Source organism: Trachemys scripta, chromosome 9 (assembly GCF_013100865.1).
Source record: "Trachemys scripta elegans isolate TJP31775 chromosome 9, CAS_Tse_1.0, whole genome shotgun sequence".
NCBI classification, from domain to species: Eukaryota; Metazoa; Chordata; order Testudines; family Emydidae; genus Trachemys; species Trachemys scripta.
The window spans coordinates 44,681,406-44,701,208 of NC_048306.1; the positions used below are offsets into that span (position 1 = coordinate 44,681,406).

Below are 19,803 nucleotides of genomic sequence, written 5' to 3' on the forward strand. Positions count from 1 at the left end.
GAAATTTTTAGAGAATTTTTCTTTTTTTGCAGTATACAAACCCAACCCCCGAAGCTATTCACCCCCATGCATAGTACTTCCTTCCTTATGCAGTCCCATGATACCTACCTCGGCTATTTATAAAATGCTCACCACTGCAATATCAAAGTATTGGACACTAGGAATGGGAATAAGGGTTTGTAGGGTTAGGTCATGGCACTGTGATCTGGGGCAAGACTGCGCAGTGCTTTGCAGGTTCCCAGCTGATGCATTGGTCTATGTCCCTGTGCAGACTTTGTAACTGAAGGTTTAGTAAAAACACCTACTGTTGCAAAGCACTTCAAATCCCCTTCTCTGGGACCCCTTCTGCCCATGGGTAGGAGTAGCACGCCTCCTCCCCACCACACCCCGAGCTGAACAGGGTAAAATAGGGCCTCTCTTTGAACTGAAAGGTATGCCAAACCCGACCACGTTGCCCCTAGGGCTTTAAAGGCCTTGGATTACCCCAGAGGGGGGAATGAGGGACAAGGTTACTACCAAGTAGGAATGCTCAAACATGTTACCATGAGGGGAGATTGCTGGGCATTTCTTAAGCTGAGACTGCATCTCCTCAGATCAGAGCTGGCTGGCAATGCGTTGCCACAGGAGCATTCCTGCAAACCCTGCTTCACACGGTCCTTGGAGCACATCAGCCGGTGGGTACACGCTATGGGAACAGTAGCTCTTGCTTACCTCGCCCCACCAAAATACCCGTCCTGCAGCTTCCTCAGCATTGCCAGTACCGTCGGGTGGATGCTGGTTCCAGTTTCATCTGTCACAGACAGAGAGATACCGGCCATGAGAATGACTCAAGGGAGACACATTCATTTAGAATCTCACTGCAATCCAGACAGGGCATTTTGTTTTATAGCATTTATGATTCTCTCCAACCACTGGAAGGATAACTCCACGAAGACCCCTCCTGCATGCCCAACAAACACAGACTTTCCCCCGCCTCCCTGTTATTCTAAAAAAATGGCTTCCCTGGTCACCCAAAGACCTAGCTGTTGTGTTGGGACACAAAACATGGCTACACTATAAACTTAAATCAATTAGCCTATGCTAGGTCAAATTACAGCCCAGCTCACATCCACACTACCCTCCATTGGTCATTGTTGCATGTCCTCACCAGGAGCGCTTCCACCTTCTTAAGGGGGCGGGGGGGCGCTGAGAGCCTGGGCGCTCAACTCCACGCACAGCTCCTCTCGGGGCAGCCCCCCATCCATCCCAGGGTGACAGCCTGAGCTGTGAGGTGGACCTTGTCAATTTCACAGTTCCAGCACAGAACCCTGAAATTGACAAGAATGACAGCCAACACCCAATGGAAGTAACACAGCGTTTACAGGGACACTGTGTCGTCCTAATGACATCTATATAAGCCCTACACCGCTTGTGGAGATGGAGTTATGTCAGTGTAGTAGGGCACGTACATGTAGTAGGGCACGTAGATCAACGCAAGCTGCTTTACATCAACCTAACTCTAGCTTAGGTCAGGTCACAGTCTTATTTTGTAGCATAGACCAGGCCTAAAGCGGCTCCCCTTCGCTCTTTAGCAGGCTGCCTTCCACTGAAGCACCAAGCAGTAACAAGGTAATTTAACATCCATGACACACCCAGCAAGGACTTCTTGGGAGTCCCAGGCATAAGCAGTTGTGTGCTGTGCTAGGCCTGGCCTATACCCTCGTGTGGGGCTCAGAGTGACAGTCAACGCACTGCAGCTTACCACCCATGCAGTGGCAAGATACATAGTGAAAGAGACAGAGAGAGATAGTCAGGGCAAGGAGATCAGTCCTTCTGCCCAACAGGCAGTCTCCATAATTGAGGTACCTGATTATGAGGTGTAACGAGGTTGATTAGGTATCTCTAAAAGTGACCAGAGGTTTCCTAATCATGTTAGGAGAACAATGGTTATTTGAACTGTAACAGACAGCATATACAGTCGCTCAAAGACTAGACACCAGCATGAGTCAGCTGGATTAACTACTGCAGTGAGGAGACATGAGAGAGTTATACAGAGTGGGACAGAGACGGAAATGCTCTTAGTCCCCTTTTCCCCTAAAAGAGGGATAAAAGGGACAGTCAATTTAATTCAAAGGCAGCAAATTTAAGGGCAATAAAAGGAAATACCTTTTTACACAATGCATAACATGTGGAACTCATTGCCACTAGATACAGAGGCCAAGAACTTAGCGGGATCAAACAAAAGGGTTAGACGTTTTCATAGATCGATGATGAGGATGTAAGCCCTCATGCTTCTCAGCATTAACCAATCACTAAGGCTAGGAAGGCACTTCAGTTATGGCAGGTTATTCTATAGTTGTCTCAAGTTTTCTTGCATGCCCTCTGAAGCAGATGGCATTGAAGCCAGGACACTGGCTGAGCCATTCCTAGTTCTTCTACAGAACTACAGGCTTCCAAAGGGCTTTTTTTTTTTGCACCAAGTCACCTTCCCAGCTGCTCTTCTACAGAGACCTCCAAGAGGGCAGCCAGAAAGCCTCTCATTAAGGGACTGAGTGATGGGAATGAGCTTGAACATCAATAGCAGAGAGAGAGAGAAATTAACAGAGTGGGTGAGAGCAAAGGTGACTCAGGAGATGGTTCATCCTGTCCTTAGATCAGGGGTAGGCAACCTTTCAGAAGCGGTGTGCTGAGTCTTCATTTATTTACTTTAAGGTTTCGTGTGCCGGTAATACATTTTAATGTTTTTTAGAAGGTCTCTCTCTCTCTAAGTCTATATATTATATAACTAAACTATTGTTGTATGTAAAGTAAACAAGGTTTTCAAAATAGTTAAGAAGCTTCATTTAAAATTAAATTAAAATGCTGATCTTACGCCACCAGCCTGCTCAGCTCGCTGCCAGCCTGGCGTTCTGTTCACCTAGGCCGCAGCGGGCCGCCAGAAGGGTGGGTGTGGGGGACTTCAGAGGTCAAGGCAGAGGGCTGGAGGGGTGTGGGGGGGTGCAGAGCAGAAGGCTAGGGGTGTGGGGGGCTTCAGAGGTCAGGGCAGAGGGCTGGGGTGCTCAGCTCGTGGGGGTGCTCGCTCCCAGCCCTCTGCCCTGAGCGGCTCATGGCAAGGGGCTGGAAGGGATATGCCCTGTTCCACCCCCTTCCCCGAGGTCCCGTCCCTACCTCTTCTCTGCCTCCTTTACCCAGAGCCGGCTTTAGCAAGGGGTCGCAGGGCTGCCACGTGCCGGCTGGAGCTCCGGCCGGGAGAGCGGGGCCGCGGGGCTTTTGCAGAGCGGTGAGCACGCTGCCATTCCTCCCCCCTCCCTTTGCAAGGGCCGGCGCAGGGAAGGAGAGGAGGAGGTGAAGGAAAGCAGGCTGCACCATGGCTGGGGGAAGAAGTGGGGGAGGGAGGGAGGGAGCTTGGCTGCTTCAGGATGAAGCTTCTGCCTCCTGCCCCAGCAGGGGAGAGCGGTGGGCAGGGGGGCTGAGTGCGGCTGGGGGTCGGAACCGCGGCAGGCAGCCGCGTGCCATTCAAAATCGGCTCGCGTGCCATATTTGGCACGCGTGCCGTAGGTTGCCGACCCCTGCCTTAGATCAAAGAGACCCATGACCCAGTAGAACCTCTCTCACCAATGCAGGACTGTTTCCTAGCGTGCATTAGGGTGACCAGATATGAGGAAGAAAATATCGGAACATATGGGGCGGGGGGGAGGGGTGGGTGCCTGCTAGCAGAGCAAAAAAAACCCAGACAAACAGTGCTGCCAGCGGATATTGGGACAAAATGTGGGACAAAAAGATCAGTCGGGGCACGGGACAGACACTGAAATATCGGGACATTTGGTCACCCTAGCATGCATGGACTTGGGTTCTGTCCAGGCTGATTATTTAAGACGTGCCAAAAAATGGGGCTCCCTCCACTTCCCCCAAGCCAAGAGGTCTCACTACAGAACCAAGCTAGCAACAGGCCATGAGGAGCAAGTTCCTCTGCCAAACGTGGCAATGGAAGGGATAACGCCTTAGAACAGGAATGGCTTCAGCACAGGTGAGATGTCCTCTAGCCAAATCTCAGCTGTCTCAAGCGAGTGCCTTTGTTTCAGAGTTACCTTGTGATCAAACAACCTCCCTGTAACATCACAGGCCACTTATGCACCTGACAGGCTGGAAGAGATCAGGGAGGAATGTCCGTGTAGGAAGGAAGCAAGGGCAGCCAGTCTCCAAAAAGGAAACAGATGCTGAGTAGGCAGGCTATAAAGTCTTTCCCAGATGCCAGTCTCATAGGGGGATCCCAGCCAGACTGCCATGGGCAGGCAAAACAAACCCATCCTAAGCACTTAGGATTTATACTGACAGGGCCTGGGCTGCAAGCACAGCCAGCCCAACTCGAGGGCTTCCAGGGACAGGGCTGCCACAGGCAGAGGAATGAAATATCAGCCCCAGGTACTAGAGTGCAGGGGAACTGCAGGGAGAGCAATAGGATGCCACAGCAAGGAGCACATTAGAAATACCCAGACTGGCTTAAAATAGACTGGGGCAACAGTGAAAATGAGAGGGGCAGGATAAGGAAAGTCCCCCTCTCCATGGAGGGCCAACGGCAGGGCTGGCTGGCCAGTGAAGAATGGTTCTGCTCCTTTTTTCTGGACTTGGATGGAGCCACTGCTCACTTTGCCAATATTTTATTGGTTCTTTTTCCTTCACAACCATTTAACAAACTTTCTTTTTTAAGTGATGGAGGAAGGAGGAGGGGAGGGAAGTGGAAAAACAAAAATGAAAATTCAGATGGAAATTGTTGCAAATTATTATGTCCTTGTAGCGGGGTGGTCACCCGCTCCTGCCTGGGAAGGGTTAAAGCCAGCCCTGCAGAGGGCTGGGGCTGTGGAAGGAAAGACCTGGGCTGATTGGGGGAAGCAGCTGCAGCTGGGCCACGCCCCAATCAGAGCCCAGCTGGCCCTATAAAGGCTTGAGCTAGGACACACACACACACACACACACACACTCTACATTCAGAGACGGAAGGCTTGGCTGCAGGGAGCTTGAGACAGGGTAGCGTAGCGGAGCAGGGCTGGGGAAAGGCAGAGGAGTTGGGGAGCTCCAGCCTGGAAAGCCCCAGGCTGTGGCCTAGCATTGGGCCAACAGGTATTGAGGATTGCAGAGGGCAGCCCGGGGTAGGCAAAGGCAGCAGGTCCAAACCCAACCTTGCCTGTGATGAGTGGCAGATACTGCAGTCTGCCCCAGGGAGTGGGGCTAGATGGTGACTGGTAGTAGCCTTACACTGAGGTGAGGTGGGGTTAGTGGGTGGGGGTTCACCTGGGAAAGGAGACCCAGAATGTGTAGGTACTGTCAGGGGGCAGCACCCAGAGAGAGGGGCACTGGGGTCCTGGGAGGGACACAGTGCCAGTGGCAAGGCAGATTACCGGCCTTCAGAGTGTGCTCTGGAGCTGGGATGAGCTAATTCCTGGAAGAGACCAGCAGGAGGCGCTGCAGGGGTGAATCTGACCCCTTACAGTCCTAGATGAGGTAGTTTTTTCTACAAAGAAGCGTTTCATTCATAAAAATTCAACCAGCTCAAGCCAACAGCAGAGCTCTAGGCTGGCATAGACTCTAGAGATACCCCCAATGTCTCAGGGCAGAGGCACTTCCTGCAGGCAGGGAGGGAGGCATCTAACACTAATGTTTTGCCAATATTGCACATTGCAGCCTCTATAACAAAGATCTGCATTCTGAGACAACTGCAAGTTGAGCCCTCAGCCCCCATGGTGTATAGTCTGACCCTCCCCTCTTGATGCAGTGCCTTCCACAGCAAGGCAAGCTCTTCACAGGTGTGACATTATTGACATGAACTGTGACCATATAGATCATTGTTGCGACCAAGGTCCTATAGTTGCACCAATTCTTATACAAAGGAGGTCAAGTAAGGTATCTATGAAAAGGTTATGATTATGCTATCTGTATGCATGTATCATTTTTGTATTTAAAGTCATAAGTATTGGCCCTATACCTGTTTCAAATGTTGGCTCCTGGGGTAACACCCACAAAGTAATCAGCCAGATATGCCATGTAAGATATCTGCAAAAATGTTATAATTTTCCAGATATGATCATCTTGTTTATATGTTTGTATCCCCTTTGTATTATGAGTTAAATATGTATGTCTGTATTTCAAATTTGTGCTATGCTTCTGGATGACACGTCAGACAGTTTGGCATCAGCAATGTCTGGCCTGCTTGATGGCCTATTAAGGACCATCAGCTATACAACTGACCCATTGAGAGAAGGCAGATATACCTTATAACTCAGCAAGGCATGCAGGGATATGCCTATGGAGAAAACTCTAAGGCTTTCAAGCCACGTGCTGGGCAGCTTATGTTTGAAACAAAGGAAGCACAGGCTGCATGGCAAGAGATTATAAAGGGTAGCTGCATCTTCTCCATTTTGTCTTCAGTCCTGCTTCTGACCTCTGGAGGAATTGTGCTTGACACTGAAGCTCTGAACAAAAGACTGAATGACCCATCCAAGCTGGGATGTTTGTACTCAGACTTGATTGGTTTAAATCAGCAGTAATCCCATCAAGCCTGAACTAAGAACTTTGCAATTGTTGTATGTATTTGATTCCATTTAACTAATTTTAACTCATCTATATTTTTCTTTATGAATAAACCTTCATCTTCTAAAAGATGGGCAACAGCGTGATTTGTGGGTAAAATCTGACTGGTATATTGAGCTGAGTCTGGGGCTTGGTGCTTTGGAATCAAGAACTTTTTTTTCCTTTTACTGGGGTATGGTTTTCATAACCATTCATCCCCATCCGAAATGGTGCTGGTGGTGATACTGGGAAACTGGAGTGTCTGAGGGAATTGCTTGTATGACTTCTGGTTAGCCAGTGGGGTAAAACCAAAGTCCTCCCTGGCTGGTTTGGCGTGCCTTAGTAGTAAAGGACCCCCAACCTTGGGCTGTGACTGCCCTGCTCTAAGCAATTTGTCCTGAATTGATATGCTCAGTTGTGTCCCGTCAAAGGCTGCTTTGTTACAACAGGTCAGAGCATGACAGCACAGTTCTGCCTCCTTCCCATTGATCAGCTAGGGCCTTTGGGCCAGCTCCACAGAACTTCCTGGTGCAGATCTGCTAAGTGTGGGGGCCAAGAAGCTATGCTGTGTTTAAGGGATGCATTGACTTTCTTTTTCTGGATACTCAGACAGGCCGGAGGGTCTTTACCAAGCATGGTTTGTGAGATGGGGAAGGTGATTGTCGGCCGTCCAGTCATCCTCCAGCGGCTGCACAGGTAGGAGAGGTCTGTCCGCAGCATCTCAACGATCATCTTGTTGTCCAGAGCCAAGTAGAACTGCTGCTGATCGATGAACTGCAGGGGATGCAGGAGCAGAGGTGAGCATGAGAGGATGAAAGCCACGAGGACTCAGACTACTACTGCAGCACAGGGAGAGGTGGGAAGTGGACCATTCATGGGACAAAGGAGCAAAGCTAGAAAGGGCTTCCGCAACAGCACAGCAAGCGGGTCAGTCCGTTGCCATTGATTGGTTCTAGGGCATCTGCAGGATTTAGGGGTCTTACAGGTGGCATATGCTGTAGGCTGCATGAGTGCAAGACAGGCGATACTGGAGAATCACAGAGGCTGTATGGGAAGCTAGTTCTTGACTGCTAGGTCCCACTGGAAATCCTTTCTACATAACCTGCCTGGAGACTGACCATCCCAGATTCAAGACTCCTGCTTTAGGCATGGTTGCCAGTTCTCCAGGTGATAAGCAGCTGTGGGAAGGTGCTAATGCTGCCATACAGGGATGGGAACCTGCTTGCTGCCACAGAGTAATTAACCAGGGAATCGGTGGCAGTGACACTTCTGGAGAGAAGAGCAATGGGCACTGCTGAGTAGCATCCTGCTGTAAGGGGAAGTGCCCTTCCACTGCATTTCTAGCAGCTACTGTAGTGACAAAGCACAAGTCAATAAACAAACAGACCAGATTTCAACAGCTCTGTAGCAAGGCATTTAACAGCAGGTGCTGCATACACAGACTCAGTTAAATCTGAGGGGGGAGGGATAGCTCAGTGGTTTGAGCATTGGCCTGCTAAACCCAGGGTTGTGAGTTCAATCCTTGAGGGGGCCACTTGGGGATCTGGGGCAAAATCAGTACTTGGTCCTGCTAAGGAAGGCAGGGGGCTGGACTCGATGACCTTTCAAGGTCCCTTCCAGTTCTAGGAGATGGGATATCTCCAAATCGCTGTTAGATGAATGCCCTCATGGCATTCTTTCCCACACAGTCTGCTTCTCTCCCCTCTTACCTTCACACCAGCCATCAACATAAGTCATTAGCTCAAGAGACACAAGCGTAGCTGCTGTATCATCTTGGGGACGGGAGCTCTGTTCTCTCCTGACAGCCTCTGTTTGTCTACAGAGCTGCAGATAGTGGTGCAGGCTTCACAGCCTCTCCAGTATGCTTAGCCCTGATGTAGAGAAGTCACCTGCTGCAGCAAGAGGATGACCTGCCTCTGTGCCCATGCAACCCTCAGGCTCTGTCAAGCCTGCCAGCCTGAGGGCCAGTTGGTAGATTTTAATTGCCTACCTACTCTCTGCATATAGGAGCCATGAGGCAGCCTGATGCACCCTGGCTTTTGATTGTTGCACTTCTAGGCTGAGCTGGAACCAGGGACCTAGAAGGTGGAAATTTCCCTGCTCTATTACCAGTCCCTCTTGACGCTCTTAAAAAGGAGAAAACCAAGAGATTTTAGTGCTGTTCCTAGGACTGGCTGAGCGAAGAGACATTTCCTTCCATTGCCTATGCAGACACTGCTTTTATGGTAGGGTCCACGCAGGAGCTGGACTGCTGCCACGGATCACTTCCTTTAAAAAAAACAGCATTGAAGCACCTGCTATGGAGAAACTGACAGGTTTCTATGGATTGGGTCAAGATTGGCAGGCTCCAACTCTGACTTTGTGCCTCTTTGAGAGACAAGGTAGGTGGACCAGCCTTTTATTGGTGAGAGACCAAGAGGAGCTCTGTGTGGCTTAATCTTGTCTCTCACCAACAGAGGCTAGTCCAGTAAAAGACATTCCCTCCCCCACCTTGTCTTTCTAATACCCTGGGATCCATATGGCTACAACTACACTTTACAGTTTGCAGCATCCTTTAAAAAGAAGCCTGTGCTTTGAGCCCTAAAGGCCATGCACCTACCTGGTTGGAGCTGAACCACTTTCACAGCATGGTCATGACACACAACTCAGCTGCCACACTGCCCAGCCACCTACCTGGGGTGTAAAGGTGAAGATGTTCTTTCTGATGTCATAGAGCTTGGATGTGCCCAGGACTCCCATGTACCGGAAGGGTCGTCCACTCAAGTTCATTCGCTTATTGCGACCTGGGGGAAGAGGAGAGGTCCATGCCTCTGTTACTGAAATGCTCTGAGAGGAGACCTACGACAGGACATTTGGGCAAGAAGGCTCAGGCTCAAAGGCAAAAGCTGCAAAGAAACCCACTTGATCCAAGAGTGTTTCCAATAGTGATAATCTTGTCCCTTTTGGACAAAGCTTCGGTCCGAGAAAAGCTCCCCACCTTAGGCATTATAGCCTATCCGAGCACTAGACTGGGATTCTGGAGATTTGGGTTCTATTCCTGCATCTGGCCTGCTGGATGATCTTAGGCAAGTCACATGGCTGCTTTATGCCTCAGTTTCTCCATCTGAGAAATTGGGACAATACTGCTATAAAAAAAAGTACTAGAGGCTCATTATTATGCCCTGTTCCAACATGCTTCTTGCACTGGAGAGGAGTTAACATTTACAGCCCTCCCACTGGATGAGGCTCTATTGTTATCGTTGCAGGGGAAACTAAGGATTTGTAGCTTAATTGAAATCCAGCTGCTAGAACTACCGTATGCTCCCTACTTACATGGGTCCAGCCTCCCGTTGCAAGCTGTGCTGGGATCCTTTGAACTTCTAGGTCCCACACTGCTTGTACCAGGATGTTTGAGTCCCTTGTTAATATACTAGCACCACTGCATAAAGGCTTTCCTCACCAGCATGCAGCAAATCTCAGGCAGTGGGGTGCGCAGACACATGCAGTGGGGAAAGTTATTTGCTGTGTGAATGAAAGTGTGCTCAGAACAGAGGAAGGAGGCTGTGTGATGCACTCCATATGTTTTATGGAAATATGCTTATGAATGAATGATGTAACTGAAATAAGCTTTATGCAAAAGGTCTCTTGTAAGATATCATAACCAGGGGAGGGCAATGAAAATGATTAGGGGGCTGGGGCACATGACTTACAAGGAGAGGCTGAGGGAACTGCCCTTATTTAGTCTGCAGAAGAGAGGAATGAGTGGGGATTTAATAGCAGCCTTCAACTACCTGAAGGGGGGTTCCAAAGAGGATGGAACTAGGCTGTTCTCAATGGTGGCAGATGACAGAACAAGAAGCAATGGTCAAGTTGCAGTGGGGGAGGTCTAGGTTGGATGTTAGGAAACACTATTTCACTAGGATGGTGGTGAAGCACTGGAATGGGTTACCTATGGAGGCGGTGGAATCTCCATGCTTAGAGGTTTTTTAAGGCCTGGCTTGACAAAGTCTTGGCTGGGTGATTTAGTTGGTGTTGGTCCCGCTTTGAGCAGGGATTGGACTAGACCTCCTGAGGTCTCTAACCCTAATATTCTATGATTCTATAACAAAGGTTATAACCTACTGAATATATTCCTCCTATTTGTATGCATGTATCAGTCTTATATCTGAAGCTAGAAATATGAAGTATAACTCTGAAGTCCTATTGTAATTATGCAAAGCGTGGGCCATTAATGGTTGTTTAGAATCTTGATGGCTCCCATTGACTAGGACAATTAGTTGTAAATCGTTTATTTACCTGCATGACTTCCTGTGTAAGTGTGGGCCAACCCAGGCAGCATGGAGACGAGGGGGTCTTAGTGACATGTGACCATGTCATAGGATACTGGAATCCATCTTAATTCTTGTTCCCCACCCCCACCTCAATGAAAATGTACAAGCACAGACAAGATTCCTGCCTTGTGCCAAAGCTATAAAAGGGAGGGGAGCAGGACAAAAGGGACTGCCATCATGAGAACCCCTGCTTACCACCTGAGATGTCTGCTGGAATGAACAAGGACTGTACCAGTAGAAAGGATTGGGCCCAGACTAGGAAGGAGCTGTGACAGAAGCTTATTGGAACATCTTTGAGGGTGAGATTTTACCTGTAATCAGCAACAGAGGGTCCTGGGGCACCTTTGAGACTAACAGAAGTATTGGGAGCATAAGCTTTCGTGGGTAAGAACCTCACTTCTTCAGATGTCTTGCATCTGAAGAAGTGAGGTTCTTACCCACGAAAGCTTATGCTCCCAATACTTCTGTTAGTCTCAAAGGTGCCCCAGGACCCTCTGTTGCTGATTACAGATTCAGACTAACACGGCTACCCCTCTGATACTTGATACCTGTAATCAGTTTCTTAGTGTTTTAGGCTTAGACTTGCGGGTTGTTGCTTATTTTGCTTGGTGACTTGCGTTCTATTACTTGAAACCAATTAAATCCTACTTTTTATACTTACTTAATAAAAATCACTGTTTATTAATAAAGTGATTAATACCTAGGGGAGCAAACAGCTGTGCATCTCTCTATCGGTGTTATAGAGGGTGGACAATTTGAGTTTACCCTGTATAAGCTTTATACAGAGTAAAACTGATTTGGGGTTTGGATCCCATTGGGAACTGGGTGTCTGGGTGCTGGAGACAAGTAACCTGCTGAGCTGTTTTCAGTTTAGTCTGCAGCTTGGGGGCCTGGACCAGACCCTGGGTCTGTGTTGCAGCAGGCTAGCATGTCTGGCTCAACAAGACAGGATTCTGGAAGTCCCAAGCTGGCAGGAAAAACTAGCTCAGAGGTAATTTCAGCACATCAGGTGACAGTCCCAAGGGGGTCTCTGCGACCAAACCCATTATAGGCAGATTTCCAAGAAGCTGAAGGCTGTCTAGCAACATGGTTCACAGGGCTTTCAGGGGCAGCACTGGCTGGAGCTACACAAAGCAGAGATTGGGATAGGACTTGAAGTCTCCCTTCCCCATGCCATCCCTTCAATGCCCAGCATCACAAGAGGAGACTGCTGAAGAGTGAGTAGTCTCCAGAGGGGGGGGAAAAAAAAAGGAGTGTTAGCATTAATTCAGACCTCCCTCACCTGCATTCAACTGGCTGTAGGGAGAGGGGACAGGTCAAGGGCTCAGGATGATAACAGGGCTCTTGTCTTTTTGAAGTGTTCCCTTATTTCAGTGGCTCTCAACCTTTCAAGACGACTGTACCCTTTTCAGGAGTCTGTCTTATGTACCTCAAATTTCACCTCCCTTGAAAACTACGTGCTTATAAAATCAGACCTAAAATACAAAAAAACTGTCTCAGCACAAACTGCTGACTCATTTTTATCATGTAATTATAAAGTCAATCCGAATATAAATATTGTACTTACATTTTAGTGTAAGCTATATAAAGCAGCATAAACAAGTTATTGTCTGTATGAAATGTTAGTTTGTACTGACTTTGCTAGCGTTTTTTCTGTAGCCTGTTACAAAACTAGACAAATATCTAGATGAGTTGATGTATCTCCTGCCAGAGCTCTGTGTATCCCCAGGGATACATGTACCCTGGCCCTATCTAGATGGCAAGGGAGTTCAGACTCCAATTGACCTTTCACCCTCCATGCCCCTTGTAAGACTTTTGCCCCATGAAAGCTGCCTGGACAGTGAGAGGGTATGGAGCCTGTTGGAGGTCTGCATGCAGGAGCCCAGCACCACAGCATCTGGGCTGCAGGCTCCGCACTGGAGGTTGAGGTTTTTAAACGAGAGGAAAACCATTTCCATTGATCTATGGCTCTGTTGAAACTTGTTATAACAAGATCTAGATTTGGAAGCAAGCTTGACCAATGTGGCCATATTGACAGCAGCCTGGAGATCGACATTGGTGCTTGAAAGTGGGCTGGGGGGGGGGGGGGGAAGAGGAAGAGGAGTGTGTGACGGGGGTATAGGGAGTTCTCCCAAGAGTCCTTTGCCTGCTAAAGGAGCACGGTTAGAAGGTGTGCAGGGACGGTTAGAGAAAACACACCTGTGTTCAGTCAGGAAAGGGTTACTGGCAGCCTCAGGACATTCTCCAACAAAAAATGGGGAAAGGGGGGTGGAGAAGAGAGCTGATAGGGGTGCTGCTACAGCTGAGACACTGACAAGACCCACTGCTCTGCTGGCCATTAGCGTACATTGGAAAGTCAGACACAGGGAGGATCAAGTCATTTCCCAAGCTGCCTTTCCCTGTCCCATCCAGATGTTCTATCACCCCTGCCCCAGGTGCATAGGCAAAGCTCCAGCCACTCACCTAATCTAGCATAGATGTGGCTGAGGATCCGGGCCGGCTGCACTCTGATGGGGTAGACGTCAGCCACTGTCTCCACCTCAATGCCCTGCTTCTTCAGGATGGCCTTGATGTCGTCTGTCTCTGCTAGGATGCACACTGGGTGAGGGTGGAGAGGGCAGTATCAGCAGCTGGAGATCTTGGGCCAGGAACTTCACTGCTGAATGACCATTCCCCCTTTGTGGAGGTTGCTCTGAGACTGGGTGCAAGTTGCTTGGCGATGACTGCTTGTGTTCCATCATCGTTAGGGTCAGCACCCATCCCAACTAACCTGCCACCTTAGAAGACAACCTTGGCTCTCCGCCATGAGCGGTGGGGGTCTGAGACCCATCCCCCTGGCAGCAAAAATTGCCACGTGGAAGCTTTCATTGCCCAGTGGACTGGATGAGAGCAAGACTCATCTGGATATGAGCCAGCAATGGCACTGGCAGGAGGTCATGGTTTAAAGGGAGCATTTAAATTTCTATAGCACCTTCCATCCTGAAGGACCCTTAAGAGCTTTACATACTTAAACAGATTCCTTTATATAGCTCCCATGTCACTTCAGCCACTGCTGAAATGTAGCCACCTCTGTGGAACAACACAGCAGTTGGCTTAACTGAAGGGAGACAAGGAATCTTTAAATCAGAGTCCTGGCCCCTTCATTCTCAGAGTGCCATCCAAAAGAACAGCATCTCAAGCAGCAAATCAGGCTGGGGCATTGGCTCAGCACTGACTCAGCAGGGAGAGTCCCCACAACAGACACACCGACACCTAAGAGGTCTTCCGATCAAGTATTGATCCGAGTTGACCCTGCTTAGCTTGAGTGATCTCACAGGATCAGAGAAACTGTAAGGGGGAAATGTTACTTTTGCCATCACCTCATGGCACTGCTCACCACCTGTATGAAGCCTTTCAACCCCCTGAAAGGGCAACCAGCTGCACCACCCGTTGCCAGACGCAAATAACGTCTGCCAAATCAAATCAGTTACCACATCCAGCGTGGTGAAGCTGCCAGCCCTGCTGGTGGGCAGGAAGCCATCCTGCATTTTGCAGCCAGAGACCGTTTCCATCCCCTCTTGTGTAGCATACCTACAGCAACCTGTAACATCAGACTGCCATGCTCACCTTGGACTACCACATCCGGCTTTGGGACAGTAGCAAATCTACGATTCAGGGGATCAATTTCACCTGGAGCCAGAAATCCCTATGTGAAGAAATAGAATTCCAGAGAAAGAAGAGATTCACAGAGAAGACAAGACGGGATCAGATGGGAAACCCCCATCTCTCAGGTTCAGTTGATCAGCATTACAATGGGCTTCTAAAGCCTACTTGGAAAAAGAGCTTGGAAAAACCTCTTCCCCTTTCTGGTACTCATGGATGAGTCAATTTGGAGCCAGATCCTCCTTCACCCAGAGTTATTTTGCTTCTTGGAGGGACTCTGAGTAATGAGCACACTCTGGCCAGAAAGAACATTTCACTCTTTAATCCCACCGACCCCCCCATTTGCTATAGTTTTGCAGGAAGAGAGCTCACCCAGACAAGATAATTCCTAAAAGCAGGCCTGAAAGATGAGTAAAGTAGCCACGAGCTGCAGTGGTCACAGTACAGCGCACTGCTATGCTGAATAGCGGCCTCTGGATGCTGACTGGAGATTTCACTATCCTGGCAGAGAGGATGGTGGGGTGGACAATGATACTTAGACAAGCCTCCAGACACTCGAGCATATTTCAGAAAAGGTTGCTCACTCAACACACCAGCCAGCAAGCGGGGGCAAAGTGCAGTGACCAAAAGAAGAAAGGCTGGAGATAGGCCTTGGGTAGAATGCAACAGAACAGCCTCGTGTGTGTGTGTCAGAAAGGCAAGTGCTACTCAGAGGCAGATGCAGAGAGTACCTAGGAGTAGGGCACTACAAGGAAAAGCCACAGATTCCATGAAGTTATGGACAATTCTTGCAAGTTTAAAAGATTGTCCGGGCCTGGTGCTAAGCTCCCACAGCTCCCACTGACCATGGTGGAGGCAAGAGCGCTCAGCAACTCAATGTTTAATGCAACAGGAACGAAGACTGACTCCTGAGCAGACAAATACCTCAGCAACCACAGCTGCTAAATTTGGACTAACCAGCAGCCAAGCGTGAGAGGTGTGATCTCACCTCTGCCATCAGGCACCCCAGGATGTAGAGAGACTGGCCCCACATGTGGGGCAGCTTGCCCATAGGGATTCGGTCAACAGTGTGGGGATTCACATACTCCTCATCCATCTGGAAGGGAAAAAAAGTGTGAGATCAGGCAGCCAATAGTGGCTACTGCCTAGGAGATGCTGCAAGGCACTAACCCACCCCCCAGCAGGGAACATTTCTAGAACTGCCATCACATACCTGGGGGGGGCCCTACCTTATTGGGGTGGGGTGTTACCCAGGCAAATTTCCCCTCCTATGCCCTGAGGGGAGGACCCCCCCGCCTCCTCCCAGTTAGCTAGGGGCGGCCAATACCACACAGTCAGGGCCTCCCAATGCAAATCTCTTGGAAGCAGCTAGAATTTCCACACAGCATTGTAGCAACATTCCCATGGATCTTCCTGGTTTAGCACAGCAGAGTTCTTAGGCTACCAAAGGATCTCCAGCGTGGCTGTGGCATCCTCTCTCTTGGCAGCTGAATGCTGACTTTAAAGACAATTGATACATTTTAAAGTACCTGCCCCCAGGAGATCATAGCTGTCCCTGGCATGCCCCTTCCTCCCTAGCTGCTTTCAGCCATTTGGTTCATCGGGGTCAGGCAGACAGACCTAGAGAGACTGATGGGGGAGGGGGCAAAGTGCAGCCAGCAGAGCTTAGAACACTGCTAAAGCACTACCTGGCAAGGCAGGTGCCTCAACAGCAAGCGACACCCATTGGAACAAGCGGCGTGCGCACAGTGAGTGCTGCAATGAGCTGAAGGGCATGGAGGTAGATGGATTTGTGCTTCCCAGCTGGACATGCTAGCTACGTCCACACTGCAGCTTGGGGCGAGCCTGCCAGCTCAGGTAGACAGATTTGTGCTCAGCTGCAGTGCAGATGTACCCACTCCACCCTGAGGAGAGCAGACCTGGGGTTGGGGGGGGAGTGGGGGGTGGGGGAAGAGAGAAGAGGTTGGAGCCAGCTGTTCTGACCTCAGAGGGAAGGGAGCACACAGCGCACACCCACCCCCCCCCGCCCAGTGCCTCTCATGCTTGTTGGGAAGGGGACACATTAACCCAGAGAACTGGCGTGATGGACATCCCCTCAACCCACAGGGCAGGGGTCACAGCAACCCCCAGCTTCTGCCCAGTCTTAGTCCTGAGCAGGAGTGGAGCACACTGGAGACGAGATCCAGCAAGCCATGCTCACCCCACCCAACCCATGCAGAAGGGGAAGGGGAAAGTCAGCAGGGAGATTCCTGCAGGGATCAGGCCCAGCTGTTCTGAGCCTCCAGCCGGACAGGTGGACAGCAATGCACAGGTGTCTTGGATAACAGCTGTCATCACTCCCCCTCCCCACTTCGGGCACTGGTAGAGGGAGCATCTATGGGGTGGCAGCACGAGCATGAGGCAGGGGAAGGGAGATTGGATCCCTTTTGACTCCTACTACCTCTAATGCTTCAAGCAAGAGCCTGGGCCCTGGGCGTAAGGTGCAGCCCTGTCACCCACCAGCTCATTTAAGAGGGAGCGGGGGCCAGTGACTGTGACAGGGCAGCTGCTGCCCAACAGGGCTTAAGAGAAAGCACCTGGGCCACATGCCCAGTCTTGTCTCCATCTCACTCTGTGAGAGTGGGAGCTGCCTGAGGCCAGGCAACAGGCAGAAGGAACAGGGAGTTGCTTGAGGGAAAACTGCAGGAGACCCACCGGAAGAAAACTGTCGGGAGCACTGGCTAGACCTGGGGGACCCTACCAAGGGGCCAGAGAGCTTGTGGCAGAGGCAGCTTGGTCAGTGCAAGCTGGGCCCAGAAGCAAGGGGTTGATTCTGGAGGGTGGATCCCAGGAGCAGAGGAGGCCTCACAGGTTGGGAGGCCTAGGAGACTAACATTGCAGGGTGCCCTTTGGCAGAAGACCCAAGTGGAGGGAGGGCTGTGGGAGGAGCCCAGCAGCACAGGGTTGGCCCTGGAGGGAAGTTCCCCTGAGCAGGGTGGGGCACACAGGTGAGGAGCCCTAGGTCAGTGGAGCCCCTCTCACAGGAGACCTGACTTGGGGCTACAGGAGAAGGCTGAGCCTCAAGGCTTCAAAGCTCATGGGAGAGCAGCAGGTCTGGGAACTCTCAGCGGGAGGCCTGGAGCATGGGTCCCTAGGACAGGGGAATGGAACTGGGACTGAGCAGTTAATGACTCGTGTGGGTGACCTCTGAATGGGATTGAAGAGCTGCTGTGCTTTACTTTTAAGCACACTTACTTTTAAGTGTTTTACTTTGGGGTTTGGGGAGAAGCTGCCTTTTACCATGAGGGATCTGCAGACTGTGGCTCTTCACATGAATAAAAGGGTTTGAATTTGCTGCTGAGACACAGACTGTGAAGGGGAAATGGAGACAGGTGTGTCATGCCACAGCCTGCGTTTAGGGAAGTGCTCAAGATGGAGGCTGCCCTGCTACACTCACCTTATTGGGAGGGACACTGTACAGCTCCGGCACCAGGCGAACTCCATTCTTCCCCTTGATGAGCACGCCTTCGAGGGCCTCCCTGTACTCCTGGACCTGAGGGGGAAGCACCACAGGGAATCAGCTCCCAACACAGCATCCCCAAGGGCAGAGCTCCCATCACCTCCATATTGGTGCATAACAAAATTCATGTGGTGGGGCGGGGCTGAGGGGTTTGGAGTGTGCTCACGGATGAGGCAGAGGGTTTGGGTGCAGGGGTGTGAGGGCTCCAGATGGGGGTGCAGGCTCTGGGGTGGGCCCAGGGAATGAGGTGCAGGCTGCCCCAGGGCTATAGGGGAAGGGGGGCGGTGAGAGAGCGCGAGCGCGCGCTCCCCACAGTGCATGCCTCTCCCCCTCTCCCCCCCAGGTCTAGGTCTGGGGTGCCCCTCCCCTGGCTGTGGCAGGTCCCGGCCAGGTGGGCTCCCTGAGCACCTGTGCAGCACTTAATAGGTTGCTGCATGGCCATGTGGCTTACAGGGAACTTAGCCCCAGACCTCCCCACTCCCACAAGAGCAGCTGTGATTAGAAATGTGCATGTAAGTGTTAAATAGCAACAGGCAGCACTGATGTGCTCACTCTATGCACACAGGAGAGCGCAGGAGTTGTCTTTCTCTTCTGTTTGTATAGGGCCAAGCATACTGGGGGGCCTGGCCCATGACTGGCCTCCTAGGCACTACAGTAATAACAAACACGAAGGCAACCCAGCAGTTCTGAGACCCCAGGATAACAAAGCAGGGTGCACCTGGAGTGGAGGAGATAGAGACTGACAAGGGCACCCCAGGGGACTGTGTTTAACAGCAAGCAATTCGCTTATTTTCCCCCCTTAAAGCCAGGCTCCCCTCCCCAACCCAAAAGTGCCCCCTCCATCCCACACCTTACCTGCTCTACATTGCCGCTGAAGATCCCATCAATAATGAAGTAGGTCCAGAACAAAGGCCACTCACACTCAATGTTCTCAAAGAGCTTCAGCTCAGCAGGCTCATAATAGAGGCGATTTGGGTCCTGTGCAGAGATACGTTAGGTCAAGTCACGCAAAGCTACAGCTGGAGACTTGTTCTGGCCCAGTGGCCCAACCCCCTCTCCCTTCTGAGCCATCCTCTCCTGACTGCTTCAGCAGGTGGGTGCTCACATGGTCATGAAGTGTTCCAGCCCTGGGAACTGTATCCAAAGACAGGGGGTAGCTGCCCATCATGCATGACTGCATAACACAGGTTTATAGAGCAGCATGTGATTTTACACACACATCCCAACATCTGTATCATTTTGGATACAGGCTACAGCTTTCCTATCGCCCCAGAAACTGAGACCAGTCAATACCTATGTCATACATAGCCATATAAATTGCTATTGTATAGCTATCACTACAGCTTACATCATTATTAACCCAAGGGCTGGAATGCTGCTAGCTGGAAGGATCCCCAGACTGCTATTTGCTGACAAAGCTATGAAACGTTTTTTTCTCAAGCTGGGAAGAATCCAGGTGACACAGGCTACATTTTATGGCTATGCTATAAAGAATGAGAACTCAGCCCCGAAAGAAGATCAGTAGGGAACATGCCTGCTAAAAACTGTAGAGTTCACCCTGAAATATACGTGATAGCAGCAGAGTGGTGAAAGTCAGTGCAAGGAACACCGGTAGATTTGCTATCCAATAGCTTCTGTTTAAAATGTGTAAGTATTCCAAATACTGTTTACAATGAGTGTATTAAATGTTTACTTAGAAACCACAGGATTCCCTCTGTTGGCAGCTGACTGGTAGCGGTCATTAATATCAAAGCTCAAGGTTTTGCATATAATAGCTATGAGCCTCACTCTGTATAATGTGTTCCCACA

The 19,803-nt window shown here is 50.3% G+C and overlaps 1 protein-coding gene across 9 annotated transcripts in view; it reads right to left on the reverse strand.

The window, feature by feature from the left end:
• The window catches only part of PHKA1 (phosphorylase kinase regulatory subunit alpha 1), a 74,250-nt gene that overhangs the window by 32,600 nt on the left and 21,847 nt on the right, over positions 1-19,803 (reverse strand). For all 9 annotated transcript variants that reach the window (XM_034781059.1, XM_034781057.1, XM_034781060.1 and 6 more), the window contains 8 exons: positions 18,850-18,972; positions 17,932-18,027; positions 15,484-15,591; positions 14,460-14,538; positions 13,317-13,451; positions 9,217-9,326; positions 7,173-7,317; positions 712-790 (listed from right to left, as the gene is read on the reverse strand). In XM_034781059.1, coding sequence (XP_034636950.1) covers positions 712-790; positions 7,173-7,317; positions 9,217-9,326; positions 13,317-13,451; positions 14,460-14,538; positions 15,484-15,591; positions 17,932-18,027; positions 18,850-18,972 — 875 coding nt within the window. The remainder of the gene's footprint in view (positions 1-711; positions 791-7,172; positions 7,318-9,216; positions 9,327-13,316; positions 13,452-14,459; positions 14,539-15,483; positions 15,592-17,931; positions 18,028-18,849; positions 18,973-19,803) is intronic.